Here is a 17,517-nt window from a genome sequence, read left to right as displayed (position 1 = left end):
TTTCTTCTAAAAGGAAGGGAAGACAAATAATTTATGCATTAATCCTGGACTGGAGATATAGGTTCACTTTCTTCTTTTATGCATGGACTTATTTGGGATCTTTGACAAGTTTTTTATTCTCCTTAGCTACATCTGTACTATGCTTTAAACAGTGCATCCCATTGTCCACACCCTTTGTGTCCCCTAGAAATATTCTAACGCTGTGTACCCCTTGTTTCCATATGTCCTGATCCTGACAGTGGAGCAGCATAGGCACTCAAAGGAGCTGTGGTGTCCTGCAGGCAAGTGTCAGTCAGGCTGCCTGACCCTGCCCAGCAGGCAGACACCCTGGAGGATGGAGAAGCACAGTGGAGGTAAAGTGCAGAAGCTATATCTATTCCTCAGCCTCACATTGTTGCTCCACGGGCCTGTGACTGTGAATTGCTCTGGGGCTATTAAGCTACCCTGGCTTGATGTATGCTGTTATTATGTTGCTTATTAAATCACAGTTTTTGATGGTTTCACACAACCACGGAATGACTGAGGTTGGATGGGACATCTGGGAGCTCTTTTGTACACCTAGAGACAGGACCATATCCAGACACCTTTTGAGTAGCTCCAAGATTCCAGACATCTCCAGGCAGCCTGTGCCAGTACTCACACTAAAAAAAAGCCTTTCCTGATGCTCTGAGGCAGCCCCCTGTGTTTCAGCTTGTGCCTGTTGCCTCTGTCTCAAACTGTCACCCTAGTAACGCTGTGGAAGAGTATTAGTTGTCTTGCTATCATCATGTTTTACATCTTAAAGGGAAAGAGAATTAAAAGAATACAGTTCTAGATTTATTTTTGCCAGGGCTCAAGTAATTTTCTTAGAATAAGGACAGTAAAGAAAGATCACAATTTACTGTCCTAACACTATGCTGACAAAAACCTAAACATACCAATTGATTTTCTAATAAAGTCAGATTATGTTCATGTGTTCAAATATATATTCTTTACTTCTGTCATTAAAAGCTGTGTTCCATTTTTAATACTATCGCCTATTTGTCAAGACTCTAGGAGGAAGCAGAATGTGTGAATGTGCTCTGCTTCCTACACTGCCGTTTCAATATTTATTCTGAAATATTAGTTATTCTAAACATAATATCTTGAGCTATTTTTCAAGTATTTCTGTGGACAATCTTTCTGCCTTGGTCTTAGAAATAAGGAGATGATTATCAACTCAAGGTGATGAGCTGATTTCTGCTGAAGGTAATTTCTTCAGCACCTCAAGTTTCTATTATGGGGGGAAACAATCTGCCTTCTGATATTTATAATGGATTTAAAACACATTTGAAACTTTTTTTTTAATGTTTTCTTCTCTCTAGAAAATACAAAGAATATCCTTGTGATATATGAACAAGAAGCAGAAGAGTGGGCTCTGTATTTAAAATCTCTTTTTGGACTCATAGTGAACAAAGAAGGAATCTTACTCTACGATCTAGAGAACTCATCTTTCAAGCACCAGGAGCTACCCTGTTTACTGTCTTATAAATGTAAACTCCTGATACTCTCATGTGGACTTCTTAACTGCCTGAATGAAAAGAGAAGTTACTTTCTGGAACAAGTTTTAAAACCTCCGGATAATGTGGTAATTCTGCTTTGTGGAGTGGAGAATTCAGAGATTCTTTATGAGATACTGACTTTAACTGGAGGCAGCAAAGAGATTTCTACTGATCAGAAACCTGAGGAATATATTTCTGTTGTTAAAGAAGTTATTCAACCAGGTAACATAGTACTGCTTGTTTGTAATCTCTTACCTCCTCTCAGCTCTTGCTATTTAGCCAAGATTTTGTCTACCAAGCAGAATATTGTGCTTCTCTCTTTGTTACATGCAAAGGTGTCATTTTATTGGAATGGGAGTTTGTGCTTGAGAAAGACATCCTGATTTCAGGATTTTTACTCAGAGCTTAACCTAGTTTTGGATGCACATGAGCAACCAAGAATATTCTTTTGAAAACTGGGGTAGAGAGACCCCAGCTGAATGAGTGACCTAGCTGGATGTCCCTGCTGCCTTGTGCTTAAGCAGGTAAGCTTAAGTAGACTATAGGGCTTTAAAATCTGTCCAGAATATGTCTACACACAGTCTGCCTAGATGTAATCAGTGTTTTTAAAAAAACATTTTAGACTCTTTCTATCCCAAGCATCTTCTCTTCAGTATTGAATAACCTTTTCCTCAGTACATATCTCAGACGTGATGATTTGGGCTCATTACAGTTGTCCGTTTCGGTTTCAGAAGGTAATATTTGCAATTTCTGTCTGTGTCAAATATATAGCTTCAGACTGAAGCTTCTTGGCAGTTTTTTAATGGGATGAAAACAGTGGGTCTATACTCTGTGTGTGTGTATATAGGAAGTAACTGTGTTTAGATACTATCAGTTGACACATGCACAGGAAATTGCAAACCCTTCTGCAACAACAAACGGTTTCCCTAGAAGGCACGGGAAAGTTCTTTGCTTAGGTCAATGCATTCACAAGAATACTTACATGTGCCCTTGGGACGTATGTGTAATGCCTGAGGTTTCGTAGGTGTTCAAATGACCTTGCTTTGACAGTGACCAATATCAGCAATTTCAGAGATTAGGAGAAAGCTGAATTAATGAATAGTTGTTGAAGGCCTCAGTCTCAGTGTGAACATCTTTATGGGGGATGCATAGACTGTGGCTGGGGTCAGACAAGTTCAGTGCACTGAGCTATATCCAGTACTGGAAGTGTGATGATGCCTGGTGCTTCAGGGCTAAACTCTCCTCCACACTCATAGCTTAGAACTGCTCCAGCCCTGGTTTTTTCTGTACTGGTGTGCCCTGGCCACCAGCCAGGCCAGCTTAGATCAGTGCTTGATAGGAGACCTCTGCTCTTCTCTCTGTTGCATGGTGGAAGTGTTCCAACAAAGAGATTTGCTTTCATCTGAGTGTTGATTTAAGTTCTGAGGAATGAAGATATGTATGGTTTGTCAGTATTTACCTTTGCTTAAAGATAATGGTGTCTGTATATATGATACTCTTTTGTAGAATCCTGTTAAGCTCTTAGACTTTGTGATACCTGTGACAGGGATTTTGACAGATTGCACATCTGGGAAAGAAGATTTTTCCCTTGTTGAGTATATACAAGGATTATTTTTCCTTTTGAGCGTGTTTTTTTGCCTTTCATCAGCACCAGACACACAAGATTTCCCATTTCTTTTCATATGGATTATTGTCTTCAATCCCTTTTGTTTTCAGTGCTTATCCCTAGACACTTATATTCTTGACCCTTTTAGAGATAGTGATGAAAAAACACTTCTGTTTATATTCTTTGAGGTTTTCAGTTCCTTTTTTTCCTGCTAAACTGTTCATTACTCTTAACTTTCTCTTCCAAGCATTTGTAGCTTCTTGTCTTCTCAGTATTGACAAGAGCTGTTGCTCTACCAGTCTAAAAACTTAATAGTTTGCTTTAATTATAATGGTCACTCCATATGCCTTCCACTCCAACTAAATTCTGTTAATACGTTAGGACAGTGGGCCATCAAGATCCTAGAAGTAATGGATGCCAGGGCTCTAACTTACAGGCAGTTAGAACAGCTAAAGATGGATGCTAAATCAGGTTATCTCACAATTTAACATTCTCCTGGAAAATGTTAACAATGGCATAGCATAGGTGCTAGAAGTCACCACTCTTCCACTACAGACTTCCCCATACTCAGGAAAGCTCATAGGCAAGGTAAGTTCTTAGCTGTCTCTTCTCTCCTAGGTGCTATTCTCTCCACACTATCCCTACAACCTGTGATGGAAAAAGTGCAAAATAAATCTCATTTTATTTATGCCCCTGTAATTATTTCACCTACCAGATGGTGCTGGTTTCATCTTCTTGGGGCGGACAGGGCTCTATCTGTTAAAATCTCCTTCTGGCTCTAAAGTAGTATATATGCCAAACATTCTAGGCAAAAACCAAAACTAATTAAAATGTTGAGTAAAACTAAATAAAACAGAAGATGCAGGGGATTTTGTACTCAGCAAAGAGCTTGTTTGTCTGTAATGTGGTTCAAACACAAAATCTGGATGGTTTGTCATGCCTGTTTGAACATGTTCTTGGAGGAGTAAAGGGAGAACTACGACATGGAGAGTGACCTTTCTAACATATATTTCCAGAATGCTGACAGAATTTCTTATATTCATCTTCTGCATGAAGAGGAAGACAAATATTTTTATTATTGTCAAAAATTCCTTTTGCAGGATTTGATTGTAAAATATTTCACTGTTTGAAAATGCCACATTCAGATTCTAAGTTGGTTTTGAATTTTGTAGATCCTGTGCCTATTGCCATTAAAAAAAAACCTCCCAGAGAAAAAATGAGAACACTCAGAAGTTTTATTATTCTATGTTAACATCAAAGATAGCCCAGTGAGACTCTAGAATTCTGGCTTTTTTTAACCAGCTTTTCCCAATATTGTTGAAAGTAGAATCAGAAGGTGTATTTTGCTTGCATCTCCTGGCCTTCCTTCTCCTGTATCTTCCTACTATTGTCCTTGGTCTGATGAACTGTGTACCCTTTTTTTTAGATTGACATATTTTCAAAGTATTAATTCAATATCCTGGGGTACTAAAAATAGCTGGGGTTTTTCTTTTTAATCCTGAAATACTTCAAATTCAGGCACACATGTAAGGATGTAAAGGATGTAGATAGATATTCACATCTGTAGGTAGTTAACTTGGATCCTTAAATGTCCATGATTTCTCCTGTAGCTGTCCTCAGTATTAATGGTGCAAAAAGAGAACAGGTCTTATCTAATACAAATAATTTTCTGTGACACTGTTTCTTAAGTGTGCTGACACTTTTATTAGAGTTTTGGTGGGACTTCTTGGTACAGCTCAGGAGTCATAAGTATCCATTTGTCTGCTTGCAGTTTTATTACGTTTCATTTTTTAAAGCTCAACAAAAGCAACTCTGGTCACTTCCACTTCCAGCCTTTTCCCCAAGCAGTGATATCCCTTTTTTCCTTTTAATGCCAAAATATGAAGAGAATTTACTCTACCAAATTTGATAGTTGATAACAGCTCAGCAAACCTACATGTATCCATTCATTATTTGCCATTGTATTAAAAGGTGAGAGGTACATAAAGTAACATAACCAAACTAGAAAATGGCACCTGGAGTCTTTGACAGCCCAGGAAAGATTCTCAGAACAAATCTGTAGCTTTTACCGGAGACAGCATTATGTCATTAATTTCTGATTGTTTACCTAAAAGGTATTCCATGTATCAGCACAAAGTTTTAATGATCAAGAAGAGTAATGTTAAGAAAACTACTTTTACAACTAGTAGAAGAGTATAGATGTGGACAAATGAGATACTAGCATAGGGGCTTTTTCTCTAATAAGTAAATGTGGGAAAAGCAGGCTGGGAGTTAAAATAGGGCTTTACTCATGCAGATCTTCAGGCCACTTCAAATACTGAGGGGCTAATTTCCATTGTGCAGACCACAGAAAAGAGAAAGAAATAATTATATTTTTACCATAACTTTTATGGTATCTGTTTCTTGTTTCATTTCTGGTACAGTGGCATCAATTTTATTGTAATTTCCTGTAATTTCCTATTGTAAAATCCTCTTCACTTTGGTACTCAAATACAAGTAATGAATGCCAATGGATTTCCTTAGGCTGTGAGGAAGACTTGTGCTGATGAGCTAAACCTCTGATTTAAGTGGGAATTTTACCATTAGATTCAGTAGGCAAGTGTTTCACCTAAATTTTGACCCTGACTTGGAGTCTATGAGAAAGTTAAGCTAAAGTACTAAAAAACCTTAAAGTTGAAGAAAAAAGAGAATTACTAGAATTTTTAGTCTTGTTTGTTTGTGAATACTAAATACCGTGTGTGTGTGTGTGTGTGTGTGTGTGTGTGTGTGTGTGTGACCTAAGTCTTGATTGTGAAGATTTCTCCCCTGAACATGCAAGACGGAATAAATAGAGGAAAGCAGGTTCTGGCCTCATTCACTGCTAGGAGAGGTTTCAGTAAATGAGATCACATGGTTGTGCCTCTGTTTACTCCTTCCCCAATGTATTTACATTCAGACAGTGCATACCACTCTTGGTGTTTTAAGGTAGTGAAGTCCTCTGCTTTCTGCAGAGCACCTCAAATGCCAATTAATTTTTTTATTAAAATGAAATTAAGCTGTGTGACTGTATCATAAGCACAAGAACGGAAGGGACATTTTGTTAGTTGGTGTGTGCTGCAGTGTAGCTCTCATTTCTGTTTTGCCTTGCCAATGTGTCTTTGAACTACCCTGGAGGGACTGCTAAAATTACCAGAGTATTACATCTTCCTGAGATGCTGTGCTTCTCCATTCCACACAGAACAGATGCCAGTGCAGTGATGGGGGTTGGTAATGGCTGACAACAGAAAACTGGTTTATGTCACTAACTTCTTTCATCTGACATGAGATCCTGGCTATTTCAAAGCAGAAGAGAAGCTGAAGTGGTTGTCTGGAGGTGGCAACCCCAGATAAGATGTTGAGACTGTCATCCCCTGTCACTTAAACCGTTTGACTTCTTTGCTATTTCTTCTCTTTTTTCTGCAAAATTCAGAGAAGACTTTACTTGTTGGGGTTTATTTGTGAAGTTTGTTAGGTTTCTTAGCAGCTCATGTTCTAATCTACGTAGCTATTCGTGGTAATCTGTACCCTTAGATTCTAAAGTATGTGTCATGCATGTGATTTTTTTTCCTCTTATTTTTGACAGCAATTGAATGAGAAGTCATTACACCTGGAAAAATGAGTGCACTAACATCTTCAAGTTTTTTAACATGTTTTTAAAAAAAATTTTAACATTCTTAGCAATTTTAGGAGCGTTTAGGACAAACTCATTAAAAGTTTGGTTAATAATTAGATGATTAGAACATAAGCATTATTGCAACAGCATGTGCTAACTTAACATACTGCAATTTTCTGTTTATTTAATTTATAATTTTTTTTATTTTAAAAATTAATCTAATGGATTTATCATTTTTAGTCTGCTCTTTCAAGGTTTGAAATGGACATCATCCAAATTTATGTATTGTTTATGGCCCAGTCATCAGTCAGTATTTAATTGCAGTTGTGACTCTGTTTCTAAAGCTGACAAATCACTTAAGATTCCCAGAAAGTATTTTTGCAGGTAATGCTGTAAAATGGCTGTGTGAATGTGTAGTCTTATATGTCCTTCATGTAATGTATTACTGAGTCTGACTGAGTCTTGCACTGTGGTTACCAGTCACAATTATTGAAAAGTTATTGTTGGAAGGCATCTAGAGAAGACCTCTGTAAAGGTACCCCTTGTATATTTTTTTTGCACACAACTGTTGTTATAGCAAAATTGCCATTTGTAATTTCACCATAATGTTACTCCTGTTAGATTAGTGCCATCTTCTTGGAAATTAGATAAAATAAGGGTTGTTTAGCCATCCAGACTAAAGAAATTGTCACTTATCCCTGAAAAAATGAAGTATAACACCTATTTAAGTTCACAGTAGAAAAATAGAATCAGATTTTGCTCTTGGTAGAGTCTCTGTGTACTTACTTAAAAAGCTGTGAGTCCTGAACTTGGTCCTGAAAATGTTAATACAGTATCTTATAGGGCACAGGCTGAGAGAGTTGGGCCTTGAGAAGAGACAACTGAGAAGGAACCTCATCAATGTCTGTCAGTATCTGAAGAGAGAGTGTCAAGGGGATGGAGGCAGGCTCAGTGATGCCAAGCAATAAGAAAAGAGGCAGTGAGCAGAAACTGATGTTCCACCTAAATGTGAGGAAGAACTTCTTCACTACATGGGTGACTGAACACTGGAACAGATTGCCAGAAAGGTTGTGGAGTCTCCCTCACTGGAGATGTTCAAAATGTGCAATCCTGTGCCATGTGCTCTAGGATGACCCTGCCTAAGCAGGGAGGTTTGGACCAGATGAGCCACAATGGTCCCTTCCAACCAGACCCATTCAGAGATTCTGTGTTGGATGCTATTTAACATCTTTTTTGGTGGCATTTGGTGCACCCTTAGTGAATTTGCTGCTGACACCAAGCTGTGTGGTGCAGTTGACATGCTGGAAGGAAGGGATGTCATTTGGAGGGACCTTGACAGGCTTGAGTGGTGAGCCCACACAAACTTCAAGAAAGCCAGCAAGGCCAAGTGCACGGTCTGCACATGTTGGGGCAATCCCAAGCACAAATACAGTCTGGGTAGAGAATGGATTGAATGCAGCCTTGAGGACTTAGAGGTGCTGGTTGATGAGAAGCTCAATGTGTGCTTACAGCCCAGAGAGCCAACCTCATCCTGGGCTGCATCCAGAGCAGCATGGGCAGCAGGGCCAGGGAGGGAATTCTGCCCCTCTGCTCTGCTCTGTTGAGATCCCACCTGCAGTGCTGCATCCAGCTCTAGAAGCTCCCAACATATGAATGACATGCTTGAGGAAGTCCAGAGGAGGCCATGAAGATGGTCAGAGTACTGGAGCATCTCTCCTGCAGACAGGCTGGGAGAGCTGGGGTTGTTCAACCCAGAGCATAGAAGGTTCCAGGAATAGGACAAGGCGGAATGGCTTTCAGCTGGAGGGGAGGGTAGGTTTAAGTTTGATGTCAGGAAGAAATTCCTTACGATGAGGATTGTGAGGAGCTGGAATGGATTGCTCAGAGAAGTTCTGGGTGCCCCGTCCCTGGAAGTGTTCAAGGCCAGGTTGGATGGGGTTTGAGCAATCTGGTCCAGTGGAAGTGTCTCTGCCCATGGCTAAGGGGTTGGAGCTAGATGTTCTTCAGGGTCCTTTCCAACCCAAACCCCTCTCTGATTCTATGGTACTGTCTGTAACCAGATCTATTGTGTTATCAAACAGAGCACTGAACAGTTGTCTTGTCTTCCAAACTGCAATGCCTGTATCCATTTCAGTTTCTCACTTTACTGCACATGATTCTATTCTCCTTCCTTACATCCAACTCCTCTCCCATTGTTTGCTGTATTGACTTTCAGGGAAACTTCTTCCTCAAGTGCACATTTCTCACCAGCTCTAGTAAATTGAAAAAAAAAATCAGTCAAAAGGATGTTTACTGAAAAGGGATAAATACAACTGCATCGAAATATCTCTTTAGGCTTGTTGCTCTGTACTAGCCCTTGGATTTGTTCTATGATTTTTTTTTCTATCTGCAGAATAAAAGCTTTAAATAACTTTATCTTACATTTAAAATACATATAGATTTTCATCTAAAAATAAAAGTGGAAATCAGTGTGATGATATCATCTTATTTCTTATTTCTTATTTTTTCGTAGATAAACCATGGGATGAAAGTCCTGGAGACTCTGTGTCTTACATCTATGAAGCAGTTCTTGCAGATGGTGAGTTGAATTCTTGCATTCCACAGAATAAATCCAGTACTTTTCAGGAAATTAAATTTGTTCTCTTACATCTTGTTAGACATGAAGGGCAATAAACCATCCCTACCATGGCATACAGTTGTGTAGAGGAATGTGCCTTGTTCTCAGACATCCACCCCCACATCAATACCCACACAATCTTGTGAGTGTGAAAAAGGAGGAGATACAACAGAGTTGGGGGGTGTTTTTTTGTGATTTCAGTGTAGAGAAAAAGGAAGACATGGAGAGCTTTCCTTTCCTGTTCACAGTAATAGGAATTTTGCTTGTAAAAGCAGCTGATTTAAAATTTCATTTACATCAGTCCTACTCACCTCACATTTGCAGCATCATTCGTTGACAGCCAGTGGCTGGGAGAGCTGCATCACAGCTTCAGCACCTGTTGACATTTGCCATTTTGTAGCCAATCTGTTGCCATTTGCCAATTTGTTTATTTGTAGCTGTGAAAGTTTATAGAGAGTTCTAGTAGGAATTGCAGATTGGCAAAATCTTAACTTGCTTTTAGTAAAGGGCTACATAGCATGTTTCCTGTTCTCAGTTCTTACTGAGAGAACTTTATTTCTGGGTTGACACTGTTGTAAAGTAATTGGCTTAATAGCACCAGCATGCTTACCAATGGAAAAGGAGTAAGTTTTTCCAGAGTTCCTGGCATAGCTATTCTGTGCTGCTGCACTCTGAGGTTAGTGGCTCTCTTTCCTATTCAACCCCCATCCCTATTCTGATAAAGGCCTCTTTGTGAGTTTCTTGGGCATCTTGGGTGTAATGGTGTGATGTCAAGCAGAAAGCTGCTGTAAAACTGCCCTGGTTTATCTGTAGAGGCCTATTGTCAAAGTTTCTATGGATGTCTCTTTTGGTCCTATGTTGAATATGCCATGGGTCAGTGCACTGAAAAGTGTGTTGGTATAAAGAAGGCTTTCTGGCTCATCATCCAGGTGCCAAATAAGTTGATACCACCATTTCTATCATTCATCACTGCTACATCCAAAAAATGAGATAGTAAAATAGGGAATGGTTAGAGAAAACAGAGTCCCAAGAAAAGAAAGGACTGAGGAGATGGTCCTCCAAGCTACTTCTATTTTCTTATGGCTGCTTGAAGAGCAGCTTTAAGTCCAAGTTTACTGTCAGCTGAATGGTTGATATTGAAATAAAGTGATTTGGAGATTTTCCAGCAAAGAAAGTCTTGCATTAAAAGCAAAAGTTTCACTTGAAATCTTTGCAGAAATTTCCTGAATTCCGTTCTCAGTCAGCTTTTGGTAGTCATCCTGAAAGCACTGATTGTCTGTCTCCTTTGCTGGTTAATGATGTCTAGTTATTGCTAAGAGGACCATTGAGAGATCATCCATTGTGATGAGTGAAAGACCCAGTTAGAAATGAGAGATTCCCAGTAATGGTATCGTGCATGTAAAGGTTATGGCTGACTCACAAACAAGTGTAAGGAAGTGCATGGTCAACATTTTTTCTTTAATGATGCAACAGGGAGCAGTTACCTGATACTGCTGCAGAGCTTTGGAGGGAAAAGTAGCCCAAGAAGTGAAACAGTTGGAATTTCCAAGATTCAGTGCATCAGTCTTTACAAAGCCAAGAAAGATAAGATGGCAGCTGCAAATTAGCCAGTATTTGTGCCCTCCAGGATGTAGGTGAATCTTCAGGTAGACAAACAGGATTTGACTTTGGAAGAATAGTGAAAAAGTGTTTCCAGAGACTGTCTGTTCTCTCTGCTTCTTTCTAATAAGAAGCAAATGTATGCAGTGAGAAGTTGTATGAAAGACACAGAACAGAAATGTCAGGAGAAATTATAAACCAAGAAAAGGTTTTTGTCAGAACCTATAAATTCCCAAAAGAATGGTGCTTTAGGTGAAGTGGATAGTAGCTTGCTGAAAGCTGAAGTTTGTTTTGAATATACAAACATTGTACAAAAGAAAGGATAAGCTGAAAGAAGATGGAATTTTAGCTTGAACTAGAATGAAAGTTGGACAGAACAGGAGTATAAATCTAAATGAGAGATCTAAATCAACAAGGGTGGAAAGAACATGAGTGGATGACAGGACATATTAAAAATAAGATCACTAAAAAATACCCCTATATTCATTAAAGCAAGGATAGACGGGGAATGAGCAGGCGCTAACAATCAATAAGAAGTGATTGACTAAAGTGAATTGTGCAAGGCCTTGAGGGAAAAGGTCAGAGAGTACATTGGGAAATGGAAAAACAATATGATCACTGAAATCCTTTGGGGAAATACAGGCTACAAGCAGATGTGAAAACAATTGATTTGCTGCTGAGTGAGGGGAAAGATCTAGTTGCAGAATGCTAATGATCATGATAGGAATATATGAGGACTCAGTCCTGTAGGTGATAACAGAATAAATCAGCTCTTCAGCCACACACAAATTTTATGTGTTTTCTTTATTTTTGGCTTCTGTGTAACAAGAGAGGACTTGTTACAATTACCCTGGAGCCGTATTTTGAGAATATCCCTTGTGGTTCCTCAGGAGAATTTCTGTTCTCCAAAGGATCATTATTTATAATTTTTACTAAGGTAGAAAAAGGTAGCAATTGTACTAGAATCTGGGTATACAGCCTTGTCACCACAATAAAATATAAATGCATTATTGTGGAACTGCAAAATAGAGCTAAACTCAGATTTGGGTACCCATTAGGTGATATTCAATTTCTGAAAAGGTTCCTCCCCTTCTGTGAAACAGCTTTGTCTTTTTTAGCATTTGCCACTAAAGCTTGTGTCCTAGTACTAATTAACTGAAGCAATTAGGGATGGGCAAGTGCAGCACAAAAGTTGATTTTAAAGGGTGATAGCTGTCTGCCTATTAAGTTTAACAGCAGACATGGTTTGGTCCTTCTCAGTGGTCTCATCAAGGTAAGATGTATCTGCACACATATATATCTGTATCTGCATACATGTATATCTGTAACTGAAGAAAGGCCAGCACTTTTTAACAAAATAAATTGTATCCCCTCTGCAGATGAAGAGCTCTAAGAGTACTTCTGCTATGCTATTCTTTTCCTATAATGCTATCTGAAGTCCCCTTTTAATAAAATATGTCTATTCTATTGGATTAAAGGACGTTGTCTTAGAACATGAAGACCTCAAATTACCTTCTGATTCATAACCCTAACAAAAGAGAAATAATCAAGAGTTAGAAAACAAGCATGGTTTTCAGATGTGTCTAAAAATATCACTCTTTATTGTGTTCCCAAGAAGGCAGTGTACCTTTTAGCCTGCTTTAAGGGTCAATAGATTTTAGCTATTTCAAGCTAAAGGTGGGAGTAAATTGCAAAGCAGCCTGTCCCCAGTGAGTCAGTCCGGCTGACAACTCACTTTTTTTTCCCCCTTCTTTGATACCAAACATGTCTGGTGTGAGTCTTTCTGCTGACAGCAGCTATGGCAGCATGGCACACGAGACATGTGGTCTCTTAGACAGACAAATCCCATGTAATTCAGAGCTGTACAGATCAAGAGCAGCATCATAAATTTAATCCAGACATTGATAGGAGCCCTGTGCAGGTATTGAAGCTCTGCTGTCATCCTGAGACTGACACTCTCTTTGGTAAATGAACTGCTGCAGTCCAAGCTAGCTTCTGTTACCAGATTGATTTAAGAGATGCTTTAACATGGAGTATATTGTCTTGTGTCAGCATACATTTTGATATAATTAATGACATGTCTGAGCCGGGTGAAGGCTGAGAATGCCTGCTACCACCATCTCTTCCCCTTGTCTCTCTCAATGCAGTTGTTAAAGGACTTCAGTTATGTTAAAATTCATGACCTTCCATCCATGTCCTATTTTGATGACTCTAAAGAATAGTCTTCATAAGGGGAATGGCTTCAAACATGGCCAAGAGGAGAAAGTTTGGCTACTCAGTCCTTGAGGAATTTCCTCATTCCTTGAGGGTGATACCTGTAAAAACTTAAACCCCTTTTCAGCTTGAATGTTGTGCCTCCCTGAAGTATGTTTTGATTCTCGGGCATTCCTCCCTATCTCTGTCCTTTTATATGTGTGTATTTCTAAATGTAGCAGTGTCTCACTTTTGTGACCAAGCACAATGTGCAGTTTGAGCCAGGGCAGTTGTAAGAGGCTTGAATTGGAGTTTAGAGATAAGGGAGTCACTAGGCAGCTGCAGCTGCCCCCTTTGCAACAATAAGGAATTTTCAGGAGCATTTTATCAGACTAACAAATTTTGGAGGTTTTACAACCCTTGATGCATCTGGTATCAGTCCTTTTGTCTTCACTGGTACTTTGAGTCAGTTGCAGGAGGATAGCCTGTCTCAGTTGCAGCAGCACATCTTATTTTGGGCAGTGTTTAGTGCTGTATAATCCTTCACTGAAATCCTTCACTGAAACAGAGGTGAGAGGTGTCTATGCAGATAGCACAGAGAAATAGTACAAAAACACCCAAGTGTTCTTACTGTGGTAGAACTCCAGTAACTCTGAAGTGGATGGAAGGACTCTTTAATAAAACATAAGGCTTCAATAACTGAGGATTTCTGGTACACACAGAGGGGCAGACTTCAGTTTGCTTCTCCCAGGAGAAGTATGCAGAACCCAGAAACTGGAAATTACAGGCTTGAGCTCCATCAACAACTCTTCTCAGCACCCAGATGACCTCAGGCAGATAGTTGTTATTTCCAAACTAATCAGTATGCCTAAGAGAAACTTTTTGGGACAGTTTTGCTGTGTGTCAAACTCATCAGAGTAGTCATATTTCCTAAGTGCTACTGGTGAAGCTGAAAATCCTGGATTTCATTGCAGAAAAAAATAATAGCATGAACTGATATGGAGTAAAAGATAAAATCAGTCTCAAAAAGCATCTAAATATATCCATCCTAGCTAAAGCACTGACAAAACATTTCTTTCAAATCACAAATCAATTCATTGTTATAACTTTAGATTGCCTCTGAATATAGAGTTACAATCACATATAAGTATATATTAAAAGAAATGCCTATGTTTTCATACAAGTTATTTCTTAAAGATAAACTCATGATAAACTCATGGTAAATATCCTTTTGCAGTTTGGGGAATTATTTGAAGGCAAGATCTTTGGTTTTACTATCAGAGCCAAAGAGGCTACATGTAATAAGATTTTCATATTCTCTTTAGATGCATTCATGATGACCCCATTAGGCTACAGTTATATCAGAGTGATAAATTGTGTAGAAAAACATACTTGATAATGAAAGAACAGGTGAACGTCTATCTCCACAGAAAATCAATCTATGCCTACATGTATATAGTAACTCAGAAAAGAACAGGTGTGGGGAGTTTCAGGATTGCTGTTATGAGAGAGAAATGGATGTTAATGAAAATTACAGCACCACTGGTTTCTAAGATGACAGAAACACCAAACTTATATATAATATTCAGAAAAGGAAAAACTATTCTTGATAGCTTTTTATCAAACTGTCAGTTTGATGCTTATTTGCAAGAAATGTTGCACACCATAAATAAAGTAATAGAAGTATTTTGGAGATGTGTTCAAAATAGGCCAGTTTACAGAAAGCTACTGTTTTTGACAGAAGAACTCAACCATGCAGGAGAAACTGGGGCTCTTGAGATAAACAAAAATACTCGTCAGTGCATTTGCAAATGATAGTTGGTTCAACATAGAGAGAAGTGTTATTTAAAGCTTGTTCACTAATAAATAAGTTTATCTTGGTTTGGAATTTATTCATTATAGAAGACAAATGAAAGAAATTAAGACTGAAGTCAGACGTTTTTGTGTTTGAGTATGTATTAATAATTTTCTGTGATTTTTTGAAACCTTTTCATTCCTAAGTCTTCTCTCACAATTGTGAAAGAAAACTTCAGCAAAGCAGAAAAGAGATTTGCTTTGAAATAATATCTTAGAGAGTGCTTATGGTAAAAAGGAGCAAATCCCACGTTCATGCAAGGAACACAGTCCTATTGAAGGAAGCCCAGTGTAGTGGAAATTTTCCGCCTTCCTGTTTCTCACAGCCTTTCTCAGGTAATTTATAAAGCAATTTGTGCAGTTAGAGGCTCCCTTTCAATCCCACTCTGCTGCATTCTCTGCTGAGCTCATACAGCATTTGTATATATCCACATTTTAGCAGGATTGTCTTTCATAAATGTCTATGGTAAACTAAAGGTGGATTGCAAGAAGAACATGATGTGCATATGGTCTTTTTTTCCTGATTTTTTTCCACATTACGGGAGGTTACTTCATTTTTTTTTCTATATGGTTGTTCTTTAATCCATATTTCTGCTGGGCACTCATGGAACTATTTGGATTCAGGCTTCTGAATTGCAAGGAAGTCACTTATACCTGGGAACATTTTCAGTCATACTTCACAGAGCACAGTGGCACCACCTCTGCCTTTACCTCACGTTGTGCTGGAGAGTGGCCTACCATATTACACAAGATGTCTACTGCACTTAAAGGATCTGCTGTAAACCTCTTTATTTTAATCTTTGACACTGGAACACCCTGACTTTTCTTTCAGGTGGCAAGGTAGCCACATGTGCTGAATTACCTTCCCATTCCTTGTCATCTGCCTAAATTGATTTACCCATATTTCTCATCCTCTTTTATGGTGCATGATCTAGGGCTAATTGAGGCCCTCTTTTGTACTGCAGTTTCAGTTCTTCAGCTGGCATTGCTTTGCAAATCTTGAGGAAGAACTGAAATTTGTAAAGCTAGTAGGCATTTTGCTTTTGTAAAACCAGCCTAATTTTGACTGAGAGATTCATTTCGTGGGTAGCCTTAGAAAACGCATAAATCTTTCATAAGTTTATTTTCTTCTATTTTTAATGCCCTGAATCTGTCACACACATGGTTGACTCAAAACATGTAGCAACTACCAAGTAATCAAAGACAGAGAACACTTCTAATTCTCATGTAGGCTGCAGTAAGGATAACTAAAGAGTGTATTCGAAAGGTTAGAGTTTGGGGTTGAGAGGGAAGTTGGATATAGCAGGAGAATTGCTTAGAAGCTGTGGTGAAGCGTTGGTTGTTGAATACACAGGAGACTTGAGACACATTATGAAAATTTCTCAGTCTATGTAAAGGAATACAATTTCAAAGTCATGTCATGAATTTAGTTCAAAATGTTAAATTGAAAGCAATAATATCTTATGACCAAAGGGTCTTATTTAAAATATACGAAGTTGATGTATTGAAGTTACATGAATTAGGAGAGAACACTGAAGTGAAATTGAAAACATCAGCACTGTCCCCAATTAAATTACAGTAAATGTGTGTTATATTTTAATATTTAAAATTAATGTAAATTAAAGATCAGTCCTTTCAGTGTGACCATCAGCAGCAGATATTTGTCAAAAGTAAGGCAACTAAAGTAATCTGATGGAAATTAAGCATTACCCTCTATAATAGATGATAATTCCCAGTAGTACTGCCCTGATTACTCAAGGGAAGATTATCATAGATTTTTCCTTTCTTTTTAGCTTTTGGCTCATAGTGTTGTCTCTGAATCATTGAATATAATTAATAATTTCTTATACTTTGATCCTACGAGAAAGGGTCCAGTTTTATTCATCAATTATTTCAATTGTTACTGCTACATTTTAAAAACCTCACTAATAGGTCACCATTATATAAAACATTAAAATAACACATTCACCAATAACAAATACCCTTTAATAAATCCTCTCTCTTACATAGTTCAACATAATAATGGTGTTCCTTTCATATTTCTTTTAAGATAATCTTCACCCTCAGTTGTAATTTTTGAATTTTTCTGAAAGCCTCAGGAATTAGTGGAGCTCCTTAGTCATCGCTTTCAGGTTAAAACCAATAGTGTAAAAACAACAAATAATGAAGATGTGCAAAATTTAAATGTTCAAAAGACTTGAACATCTGGCAACACCTTCTGCCTACATAAAACAAATATTGTCTATCATTGCTCCATTTGTGTTACTACAGTCTCATGATTGTGGTATTAATACCTTTATGAGCTACTTTGTTTCAGTTAATGCCAACAAGCCCAGGCTTGCTTAATCTCTGGTGTATCGCCTGTTCAGCATTGACAAATAACATTTCATGTGGTTGTTTCGTGTTCCACATTTTGGGACAGATCGTGTGCAACTACTTGTAGGAATTTGAGTGCTGGAGATGGTGGCTCCAAACTTTGGTGACTGTATTGTAGTGG

The 17,517-nt window shown here is 38.3% G+C and overlaps 1 protein-coding gene across 1 annotated transcript in view; it reads left to right on the top strand.

Annotated features, from left to right (window-relative positions):
- Window positions 1–334: 334 nt before the first annotated feature.
- The window catches only part of BANK1 (B cell scaffold protein with ankyrin repeats 1), a gene marked incomplete at its 5' end in the record, with an annotated part of 117,090 nt that continues 99,907 nt past the window's right edge, over window positions 335–17,517 (top strand). Inside the window, 3 exons of the mRNA XM_083861087.1 lie at window positions 335–353; window positions 1,344–1,742; window positions 9,270–9,335. Coding sequence (XP_083717213.1) covers window positions 335–353; window positions 1,344–1,742; window positions 9,270–9,335 — 484 coding nt within the window. The remainder of the gene's footprint in view (window positions 354–1,343; window positions 1,743–9,269; window positions 9,336–17,517) is intronic.

Source organism: Zosterops lateralis (genome assembly GCF_965231275.1).
Source record: "Zosterops lateralis genome assembly, chromosome: 5".
In the NCBI taxonomy this organism is placed as follows: domain Eukaryota; kingdom Metazoa; phylum Chordata; class Aves; order Passeriformes; family Zosteropidae; genus Zosterops; species Zosterops lateralis.
The sequence above is the reverse complement of the archived record's forward strand: the minus strand, read 5'-3'. Positions and strand labels throughout refer to the sequence as shown.